The sequence below is a fragment of the Lathyrus oleraceus genome, chromosome 2 (genome assembly GCF_024323335.1).
Source record: "Lathyrus oleraceus cultivar Zhongwan6 chromosome 2, CAAS_Psat_ZW6_1.0, whole genome shotgun sequence".
NCBI classification, from domain to species: domain Eukaryota; kingdom Viridiplantae; phylum Streptophyta; class Magnoliopsida; order Fabales; family Fabaceae; genus Lathyrus; species Lathyrus oleraceus.
In genome coordinates this window covers 490,392,143-490,403,929 of record NC_066580.1, presented here as the reverse complement: position 1 = coordinate 490,403,929, position 11,787 = coordinate 490,392,143, and the positions used below count along the sequence as shown (strand labels likewise).

The following is an 11,787-nucleotide window of genomic DNA, read 5'->3' as shown; positions in this document are numbered from 1 at the left end:
CACGAACGTTGAATGATGACAACGTCTCTACTCAGTCCACACGAACGAATTCCTTCAATCGCAGTGCTAGCTATTATGAATGAAGGCTTTGAGTGAGAGAAAGAGAGATACGAAATTCCAACTCTTCAGTTGTGTTGTATTCCCATACAATGCTTCTGCACAAGAGTTCTATTTATAGAACCACTTGTGTGGGCTTCAAGCCAAAAAGCCCACTTAAGTGCATTTTGCCCATATCTCATAATATGCAAAAATCACTAAGTATTTGGTACCTTACCATATTTCGTATTCTACTTAAGGGCACCATACATTACGGTATTCCTTAATTACTCTATCTCTCATCAATCCGTCCTTTGTGTGTGATCCTGTAGGTTTTCGCGACGTTGGCAATTATATTAAATCACACATTTAACATAATAAACAGTGAGTGGTATCTAGCAACACATCACTGCTACCCAAGACACGAAAATGTCATGTGATCTGACAAAACCTCTTGTGATAATAATTATGTGTATAATTACCCCTTTGCCCTTATGTCTATATTGAACACAAGGTATAGACCGTGTCACCCTTGTCCAGTTCAATATTGGGCCCATAGGCATTTATCCTGTTACGTAGGATGGGCAAATTCCATCTAGGACACTCATGTCCCTCAACATGCTTTGTGGAGTACCCATCAACTGTCTTTATGGTTATCCAGTTACGAACAATGTTGGATCAGCAATAAAGCACTCGACTCTACATCTAGGATCCATAGTGGTTTCAGGTCGAAGAGTGGTATACACTATTATCACCATGAGAATAACTTATGACACTTTGCATAACTTTCTATATAGTATTCTCATAGCGGGTCAATCTGGTATAAATATTACTCCTAATATTCATACCTATGTTTAAGACTTGATAACTCTTTATCCATGATCCATGAGATGTGATCATCAGTCTACAAACATAATAGTCTTAATGCTTTAATGTTATCCCACTTCACACTAAAGCTCGACTACTGATACTTTAAGAATAGTGTCCTTATGTTTAATGTGCTCTCATGATTAAGTCACACTTAATACATTAAACAGACTATCTATTCCAGGGACTTTATTAATCAACCATAATAAAGAAAATGCCTTTTGTTATTAATAAATAATTCGATACAAGTACCAAAAGTATTGGCCTCTAGGGCTTACACCAACACGTTGCACCTCAACCTAACTTATGTTTGATCTCCGACAGACACCCTTCAATCATAAGTGCATATAATAACATTGACAATGGATGGCGGGATCCTCTTTCGACGCATGTCTTCTGTATTAGACATATTACTCATAATTTTATGCGGAAGATCAAAGACAAAACATTATGGAAGAAGGTTGTCAATGCAGGTTACGCATTATCAGAACCTTCTTTCAAACACCACCGCGAAGAAATAAGATTGTCAAACGCAAATGCAGTACGGTGGATAAATATTATTCCATTGGAGAAGTGGACTAGGGCATACGACAACGGTCAACGTTTGGGCCACATGACAATAAATCTTGTGGAATCAATGAGCTCTGTCTTCAAAGGCATTTGTAACCTACCTATAACCGCTTTGGTGCAGGTAACATATTTCAGGCTAGGGGCACTGTTTGAGACCAGACATTCCAAATGGAGTTCAGTGTTGTAATCTAGGCAGTTGTTCAGTGATGCTTCAATGAAATTCATTAGACATGAAGCTGCCAAAGCAAACACACACGTGGTCACGGTGTTTGACCATACTAAAGGTTGGTATAGTGTTGCCGAGTCCATGGATCACAATAAGGGTATGCTAATGAGACAGTACATAGTGGAACTAGATATAGGTTTGTGCGACTGCAGAAAGTTCAAAGTCTTTCGTACGCCCTGCTTCCATGTCATTGCGGCATGTTCAAAGGTTCGAAGGGATCCATCCTACTTATTATCTGACGTTTACAAAGTCACCAGCCTATTAAATGTTTACAAAATTAGTTTTTCCGTAGTGGAAAAAGAGGATTACTGGCCAGAATATCAAGGGGACATCGTCTGGCACAACGAAGTTATGCGAAGGAAGAAAATGGATCGCCCAAATAGCACCCGTATTCGAACTGAAATGGATACAGTGAACAAAATGGTTAGATTATGTAGTTCATGCCGCCAGTCAGGTCACAATCGTACTAACTGTCCTAGTGTTGGAACAAGCACAACAAGATAAATTCACATGTACCTCTTTTGCAATATATAAACAACTAAATTTATTTCATATTATAAGTTTGTGAGGAAATACCATTACATAAACAACAACACAAACAACTAAAACAATTAAAATACTATTACAATAGCTAAGCGATTACAACCATCAAAACAATTTTGAACATGTAATGCATCATCCTATGAACGTCTCTGTCAGTCTTAATATCCACCCATTCATGCACTTCTCCATTTTGGTTGAACGTGGACACAAGCCATTAAATTCTTCTAATCCTTTCATCATCTCCAATTTCTCCATCTAACCAACAGTTCAACGTCCGATTAAGACGTTCAAACGAATCTATATTCCAAAGTCGAATCTTTATCGGAGACGCAACGACAGAAAAGATTAAATCGGTATTTCGCTTGTGAATGTATTCAGACATGGTTAAAACTCAAAAACTTGAAGGAGAGTGAAGTTGAATGAAAGAAAATGTGGTTGTAGGGTAAAAGTTGTGTGAAAAATATGGCTGAAGGACGAGGTATTTATAGAAGGAGTAAGAAAATGCATGCTCCAAAGGACTAGACGCCACACATGTCAACACATGTTGGCGCCATAAGCATGAGCGCAAGCACATGCAACTACATGCATGCGCCAACACCCTTGGCGCGACCATGCAATGCTTTTAAAACATGCGCTAGTGGTGTTGATGTCTCCTCTTGTTTCAAAATGGATGCGCCAGTTCATCTGACGCATTTGTTTTGAAAGGTGATTATTTTGATTTTTTTTTAAATATTGATTTTTTTTTTTTGAAAAAAATGATTTATTTAAAAAAAAATCGAGCTGTGTTGTGTGATAGTTATTTAAAATTGTACATTTTTCTTTCAGATTAATATTAAAGAATAATTGTGAAAAATATAAAAAGTTAGAATGTAAATTTAAATCTGCGTGTTTATCTTTAAAATATAAATAATGGTTATATAAAATCATTTTAATACATTTTCCCTTGTCCACTGCACCTTAAAACTCTTATAAATACCAAAATTCACTTAGTTTTAATTTAAGAAAATAAATCCATGGAAAAGGAAAGAAAATATATCTATAGTGATAAATATAATGGTAATACAAATAAATTTAATATAATTGATTCTGAATCAATTTAATTTTTTTCTACATCTTTTCACATATATTAAAAATCATGTAAATACCATACATTCATACAGAAAAAAATAGGGAGAGTTATGGTGATTTTGAATGAATTAACTAATTTTCATTGGAGTCCAAATTCCCAAGCATCAGAGATTAAAAAGAGAAGAAGAATAAAGTGGAGGAATAGAAGAAGGACAAAGAAAATAACTTTAAGTATCTATTTTAAGTCTTTTAAAAGAAAAACTCTATTTTATTTCAACAAATAGAGGTATGTTTGAGTCTATTAGGTTTTACTCTAATTTTTATCAAATTTTTATTTATATATTTCCAATTTCTAGAAATCTATGTATCTGTTACTTCAATCACTGTGATATCAAAAGAGATACATCAGTTAAAACATGTTAAGTTACTTCATGATCTCAATAAGTTGATTGATGGGTAAGCTGCTTAATTTTCCTTTTTTTTAAATATTAATTAAGTGCTTATAATATAAGCTCTTATTGAATAAGCAACTCATATTGGATTTTGATATTTTCTAATCATCTCACAAGTGCTTATAATTTTTATAGCTTAATGAAATTATGGAATTTTTTTTAATGTGATTTGATTAATTGACATTTCTATAATTATTTTAAAAAGTAGATTATTTTAGAATTTAAATTAAAAAATATGATTATTTAAAAAAAAATTCACATATATTCTATTTAGTTAAATAATTATATATATTTTTTTGAATTCATATGTTTTTTAACCCATATATTTGCTCTTTCCTTTGCGTACTTCAAACTTACGTCGTGCTTTTCCGACACCATGTCCACCGCCAAATCCCGCAATTTCCGCCGCCGTGCCGACACCAACGACGACGAAGACCTCTCTTCCATTCCCGCCATCCTCCCTTCTAAACCCCCCGCCCCAAAGCCTAAGAAGCCCCAAGTCCCTAAGCTTCTCAGCTTTGCCGACGACGAAGAAAACGACACCAACGAAACCCTCCGCCCACGCTCCTCCAAACCCCACCACCGCGTCTCGAAATCCTCCTCTCACAAAATCACCACTCACAAAGACCGAATTTCACATTCCCCTTCTCCTTCCAATGTTCAACCCCAAGCCGGAACCTACACCAAAGAAGCACTTCGCGAACTTCAAAAAAATACCCGAACCCTAGTTACCCCCACTACCGCCTCTCGTCCTATTTCTACTAATTCCGATGCTAAACCCTCCTCTGAACCTGTCATCGTCTTAAAAGGTCTCCTCAAACCAGTGACTTCCGAACGCGAATCAGATTCTGAAGATAGGGAAGAAGTTGAGGCTAAATTCGCTTCTGTTGGCATTCAAAACGGGAAAGACTCGCTTATTCCTGATGAAGAGACCATTAAAGCTATTAGAGCAAAGCGGGAGCGTCTCCGGCAGGCGCGTCCCCCTGCGCCGGATTATATTTCATTGGATGGTGGAAGCAATCATGGCGCTGCGGAGGGATTGAGTGATGAGGAACCGGAGTTTAGGGGTCGGATTGCCATGTTTGGGGAGAAGGGAGAAGAAGGGAAGAAGGGAGTTTTTGAGGATGTGGATGAGAGGGGTGTTGATGAGAGGTTTAAAGGTGTAGGGGATGTTGTGGTGGAGGTGGAGGAGGAAGATGAGGAGGAGAGGATGTGGGAAGAAGAGCAGTTCAGGAAAGGATTGGGGAAGAGAATGGATGAAGGGCCTTCTAGGGTGGCTGGTGGTGGTGGTGATGTTCCTGTTGTGCAAGTTGCTCAACAGCCCAATTTTGTTGGTCCCTCTGCTGCAACTGTGTATGGTGCAGTTTCAAATGTAGCAGCATATGCGAATACCAGCATTGGAGGAGCAATCCCAGCAACACCGGCTTTGGATGTCATCCCTATATCTCAACAAGCCGAGATTGCGAAAAAAGCTTTGCTAGACAATGTTAGGAGGCTTAAGGTATGAATTGCTATGTCACAGTACTATATGGTCTCTTCATCAGCTTAATAACTGTGCTTATCTTGTGCACTAGGTGTCTACATTTGTTAACAGTCTATTTTTTTGATTATCAGTTATGATCTCAGTGTTATTGATTAGAATAAATAGAGTTAAAAGTTAGAGTCATTAAGTGTATTATATGAGTAACTTTGGCTTCAAAAGAATGAGGTTTTCTTGGTCAGAAGGATCAAATTTTCCTAGGCGAGGTCGAGGGGTTCTGCAATTGATCAGATGAATCCTGTTGATCATTAGGTTTAGGGTTTTAAGTTACAGTTGCTGTCATGTTTGTATTGTGGCTTTTATTGGTTAGTTGGTTGGACTGGTTGACTGTCAATGGGTTTGCACTCAAGGCATGATGTGATTGTGGCGAGCATTGCAACCTAAATGCTGAAACTGTATCACATGTGATGTATTCTGCAATTTAATGCCTTAATTACACATGGTAAAAGAATGCCCACATGGTCTCTATTTATGATCCATAGGGTTGTAAATTATGAGAGTTGAAAGAAAAGAATGACCATAGTTGTGGAGATAGTATCGATAAGTAAATAGGCAAATGCATATTTTCACACAAAACAACCATGATAATTGCCTTGGAAATGGGACTTGCTTTTGCATGAAATGTATATGATTTTCCCTTCCCAGGGATTGATATATTTTCTTAATTGCATTTTTGTGTGCCCCCACATATGACAGGAATCACATGGAAGAACAATGTCATCATTGAACCAAACAGATGAAAACTTGTCTGCATCCCTTTTGAAGATTACTGATCTTGAAAACTCATTAGTGGTAGCTGATGAGAAGTACAAATTTATGCAAAAGCTCCGAAATTATGTCGCAAATATATGCGATTTCTTACAGGTAACTATATTTCTTGCATCTTCTAAGTTTCTTTTCTTCCTTAATTAAATAAAAGTGTGTTCGAGCTGTACAATGTTATTTGTTGAAGTATTTTTCCCCTCACGTAATTTCAGTACCTTTGTTTCTTTTTGTTCTTCTATTCATCCTTCTATGTTTTACTAATGAGTTAATGAAGTAGCTGTATTGATTTTTATGGTGGTGAGAATGCTTTGTGGAGATATACTATGTTAACATTTCTTTGGCTTAAATCCTTTCATCTGTTTTCTGTTAACACTTGCTTGTTTGTGTGTATACTTCTTTCTTCTCTAGTAAATTTTCTTTTGCACACAAGTGAGAACAAAAATTTAAGACAGGCAGGTAGGCATTTGTGAAATATGTACTAATGAAGGGGGCAGTTAAATAAATTTGTATAGTACAAGGTAGTGGTTTTCTGATGTGGTTATAAGGAGGAAGTGTCCATGCTAAATTGATATATGTTGCCTCTTTGTGTGGTGAATTTGTTGTCCTAAATGGTAGGCAGATGTAGGTATATTGACAAATTAATCATGTAAGAAATTAAGGCAAATAAGAACATGAAAACAACATTCATGACTATGTAGAATGGAATGGGAAATTAGTTCTCATTGTCTTATCATGAGATTACTACTTGGTTGACAAGTTAACCATGAAGTGGTTTATCTTGGTGCATAGTTGTCAAAAATTGCAATCTAATAGGCCTAATAAAGAGAGGTAAAGTAGGAGGAAGAATAACAGGCCTATTACTGCCAGTTTATGTGAAGAGAAAGAAGCAAATTAAGCAGGAGATGTGTCATGAAGGTAAGGGAGAGAGGATACTGATAGGGTGTTGGACATAGACCCTGCTGCGTGGTCTGATGGAGATGTTTTAGCGTGCTTTAATTAGAATAGGCCCAAAGTTTGGAGAGTGTATGAGCGGAAGAAGGATATTATTGAGTTATAGCGTCTGCCAGCTCATCAGTTAGTTAGAAACATAATGATTAGGGGGAGTGGGTGGAATCATGCATGTATTGTGTTAGAACCTGTTGGTTGGGAGAGAGGTCTGAGTCAGGAAACAACAGGGTTCCTTCTCAGCAGGGCTTATCACATTAATGGTTTCCTCTTCATTGCCACGTTTATTTTGTAAGGACTAAGGAACATTGCTCCATTTCATCTTAATTCCTAGAATAAAAACCCACAATGTTGTGTGGATGGTTCTATATGACTTTTCTGCAAGTCAGCAGGTTTCTTATCATTTTAACATTGTTTATGTTGATTGCAAATGTGCTATTTTTTCTCTCTTAAGAACCTAGTGCAAGCCACAAATTTTAGTCCTTGCTAAGTAAGTTGCTACTCTTTATTCAATGTATTATGGGTTTTCCTTTTTTAGGTTGCTGACGTAGGAATGTAAAATGAGGATTTTAAGTGTGAATTTCCCTAGCTGGACCTATGGTTTGTGAGATTTAGGCTCTCAAAGTTAGCGGGAAGCAGATAAGCTAGCTTAATTAATTTAAAGTGTTTTGGTAAAATTAATAGTTGAACTTGCAGAAAAACATAGAATGACAAAGAGATATTTTTAACGAGGGTAAAAATGAGAGAGAAAATGATAAGCTCTTAATCTCAAACACTTCAAGTAACATCTATAAAATACTATAAGCTCGTCGGACAATGACCATTACCAAATAGCGTATGAACTTATAAGCTATTTGCTATACAACAAACACAACCAAGCCTTATCCCACTAAGTGGGGTCGGCTACATGAATCAACTTTCGCCATAAACGTGGATCAACTTTCGCCATAATATTCTATTCAAGACACAACGACCTAGCATTCACATTATTTCGTAGTTGATCCATGTAATAGAGATTCGATAAAGTTTTATGTTGGTTGTCGACTGCCTAACACAACCCTCTCCTTTTATCCGGGCTTGGGACCGGCTATGCGTAGCAAAGCTAACATAGGCAGGATTTATAAGCTATCTGCCATATGTCGAAAAATTGGTCTTGCCAAAAAGACTTAAGAGCTAAAATGATCATGCCCAGAGATGGGTTCAAACCCCAGGACCTCTGGTTAAGCTGGAAGAGACCCTTACCATCTCAACCAAGTGCTCTTGGGTTATGTATCCACCATTTGCCAAGTTCTAAAAGACATTAATCATTATTTTGTAAAAAATGCCCTTACCTATTTATTAGAGAGAGAGAGAGGGAAAAATAAGTGAAATGAGGTAATGACAGTCAAGGGGTATCACAGAAAAAACAAACAATTTCATCAAAAATAACCAAATTTAATGATTTTTTTGGTATGTATAAATAGTCTTAAATGACACATAAAAAGGAACATAGGTAATACTTGAAACAACGTCTGCTTCTAATAAAGTTGGAAAGTATGTAATTTCTCACTATAGTTTAAAACTTGAAACTCATTTGCATGCTTATCATTTTTGTTGATGCTGCGGGGTATAATTTATTGAAGCTAATCTAATACTAAGGCTTATATCTAACTTTAACTTTCAGCATAAAGCTTTCTACATTGAAGAACTTGAAGATCAGATGAAGAAACTTCACGAAGATCGAGCATCAGCCATTTTTGAAAAAAGAGCCACTAACAATGACGATGAAATGATTGAGGTAGAAGCAGCTGTGAAAGCTGCAATGTCAGTTTTGAGCCGGAAAGGTGACAACGTGGAGGCTGCCAGAAGTGCAGCTCAGGACGCATTTGCTGCTGTGAGAAAACAAAGAGATTTACCAGTTAAGTTAGATGAGTTTGGTAGAGATTTAAATCGTGAGAAACGGATGAAAATGATAGTGATGGCCAAGGCTCGTCAACGCAGGAGGTCTAAATCTTTTGATTCTAAAAAACTGGCATCCATGGAAATAGATGATCATAAAGTAGAGGGTGAATCAAGCACCGATGAGAGTGATAGTGAGAGCCAAGCATATCAGTCACAACGTGATTTAGTGTTGCAGGCTGCCGATGAAATTTTCAGTGATGCTTCCGAGGAATATAGTCAGTTATCCCTGGTCAAAAAGAGAATGGAAGAATGGAAAAGGGAGTATTCATCAAGCTATAATGATGCTTATATTTCGTTAAGTCTTCCACTGGTCTTCTCTCCATATGTACGATTGGAACTCCTGAGATGGGACCCACTTCACAAGGGTTTAGATTTTCAAGATATGAAATGGTATTGACCTATTCTATATTTTCCATTTTAGTACTATTTCTTGAATCTTCTTAGGAGATTTTTTTGGCTCACAGGCTTCTTTTTCTTATAACCTTTTCATTACACTTCATGCTGTTATCTTTTACCTTCCTTCAATTTATAGTAGAGTTTTTCTCTTACTCTACCTCTCTTCATATTTAGGTATAAATTGTTATTCACTTACGGTTTGCCTGAAGATGGAAAAGATTTTGTTCACGATGATGGAGATGCTGACCTCGAGCTTGTCCCAAATTTGGTAGAAAAGGTTGCACTTCCTATTCTCCATTATGAAGTTTCCCATTGCTGGGACATGCTTAGTCAACACGAAACAATGAATGCTATTGCTGCTACAAAATTGATTGTGCAACATGTGTCCCATGAAAGTGAAGCTCTTGCAGAACTTCTAGTTTTGATTCGTACACGTCTAGCTGATGCTGTTACTAATCTTACGGTAAGCTCAATTTATATTTACTAGTTATATAGTATATGGTATTTGTTTTGTTCATTTCCTGTTGGTTTGCATTGTGATTTGTATATGATATACTGGGTTTGTAGAAACTGGTAACTAGAAACATAGAAGCATTTCATGATAAAATTTCCATCTTGTCTTGTTTGTAGGTCCCTACATGGAGTCCACTAGTGCTAGCTGCTGTTCCAGACGCTGCACAAGTTGCAGCATATCGATTTGGCGTGTCTGTTCGATTATTGAGAAATATTTGCTTGTGGAAGGACATATTTGCAATGCCAGTGTTAGAGAAGCTTGCTCTAGATGAGCTTTTGTACGCAAAAGTTCTACCTCATTGTAGAAGCATATCAGAAAATGTTCAAGATGCAATAACAAGAACAGAACGGATTATTGCTTCCCTATCTGGTGTTTGGGCTGGCCCAAGTGTGACTGCAGACAGAAAGTATGTTGATAGTAGTTTTTTAAAGCTGTTGTGAAATTAGTGGTGATTACATTTATTTCTTTTGGAAAGACATTTGCATATTCTTTTTCTTGATACCCTTCTTAATCACGTGACTGTAAGTTAGCATAACAGAATTAACTTGAGGGAAAATGGGGATATTGTACAAGCAACTTGGATATTCATTATGTGCCTACCTGGCAGCTGCATTGGGGTTAGTGGGATTAGAGTAGAGATCGGAGGTTTCAATTAAACTTCTTCCTAATTAATTTGTTTATGTGGTGATGAAGTTGCTTAACTCAAGTAGGATCTCAAATACATGTGTGACATTATTATCTACAGTACAATAATAGTTCTAGCTCTTCATGTGTGTGGATTAAAAAAAATATGCTCTCCGTGTGTGTGTGTATATAATTTTGGTCAAATCTAATACTTTCCATGTCCTTCTCTATTCTTAAATTGCAGCCGCAAATTGCAGCCTCTGGTGGCTTATGTGCTGTCACTTGGAAGGATTCTGGAGAGAAGAAATATGCCAGAGAATGATCTAGCTCGTCGATTGAAGAAAATACTTGTGGAGCTGGATGAATATGATCATGCCAGGAACATGGCCAGAACCTTCCATCTCAAGGAGGCATTATGAGGTTGGAATTTCATTATACAGGGTTTCTTGGTATCTCAGAGAGTTTGGTCCAGGGTTAGCCTTCTCAAGTGAGTGCTTCAGATAGTCTTTTGACCTTATCAGGAGTATTCTTTATGATTTGCATCTTGACCTTCAAATCTAGAGGATGCATCTTTCACTCCTCGAGTCAGCTAAGTTTGTGAACCTGCTGGAACACATGAAACTAATTAAGGATCTTCATTGCTTCTTTTGTCACCACAACGGGTATGTTGTACCATCCAAGGACCAAGAACCAAAAGTGGATATGTATCATCTCATTTTCAGGGTGCAGTGGGGAATTTGATTTACCTTGCACTTTTTCCTTTCACTGAGATCCCTGGAGAAAAATATTGTAAAACTTTCCATTCTCTCCTGTGATTTGGGGGTCATTTATGCAAATCTGTTTCTCCAATGTGATTTGTAGCCTAGTTTAGTGCATAGTATTCTCGAGGGAGATAGGATTTGAAGCTTGCTCTCACCTTTGAATAATTGTTGAGGTGTTTAAAAAAAGAGAGGAGCAATGATATGTGAATTTATGATGATGAAAATCGGAGCAAATGTGTTTGCATAATGGTCTATTACTATTTCAACTGAGAATTTTTACATTGAATATTTTATTTATAAAAATCTCATTACCAAAGTAATAGAGTTAGTAGTGTTGAGGGATGGTAAGAGAAATATATAAATTTGAAGTTTTGCAGGTCAAGTGAAACAAGAACGATTTATGACATTTGAAAACCGTTGAATACTTAATCAGTTGAATAGTTCATTAAATTAATTATTAAATGTTACTCTATTCAGTATATATAAAGTGGCTATCTTATGTGTGTCACAATTCTTGAGCGGGGATATTTTTTTTTAAT

The 11,787-nt window shown here is 36.8% G+C and overlaps 1 protein-coding gene across 1 annotated transcript; it reads left to right on the top strand.

Annotated features, from left to right (window-relative positions):
* The first annotated feature begins 4,075 nt into the window (after positions 1–4,075).
* On the top strand, positions 4,076–11,514 carry LOC127120899 (transcriptional repressor ILP1). The gene is made up of 6 exons (XM_051051490.1): positions 4,076–5,263; positions 5,999–6,166; positions 8,676–9,343; positions 9,524–9,812; positions 9,980–10,269; positions 10,732–11,514. Exons 1-6 carry the CDS (start codon positions 4,139–4,141, stop codon positions 10,904–10,906), a joined length of 2,715 nt encoding a protein of 904 aa, XP_050907447.1. The 5' UTR covers positions 4,076–4,138; the 3' UTR covers positions 10,907–11,514.
* Positions 11,515–11,787: the final 273 nt, after the last annotated feature.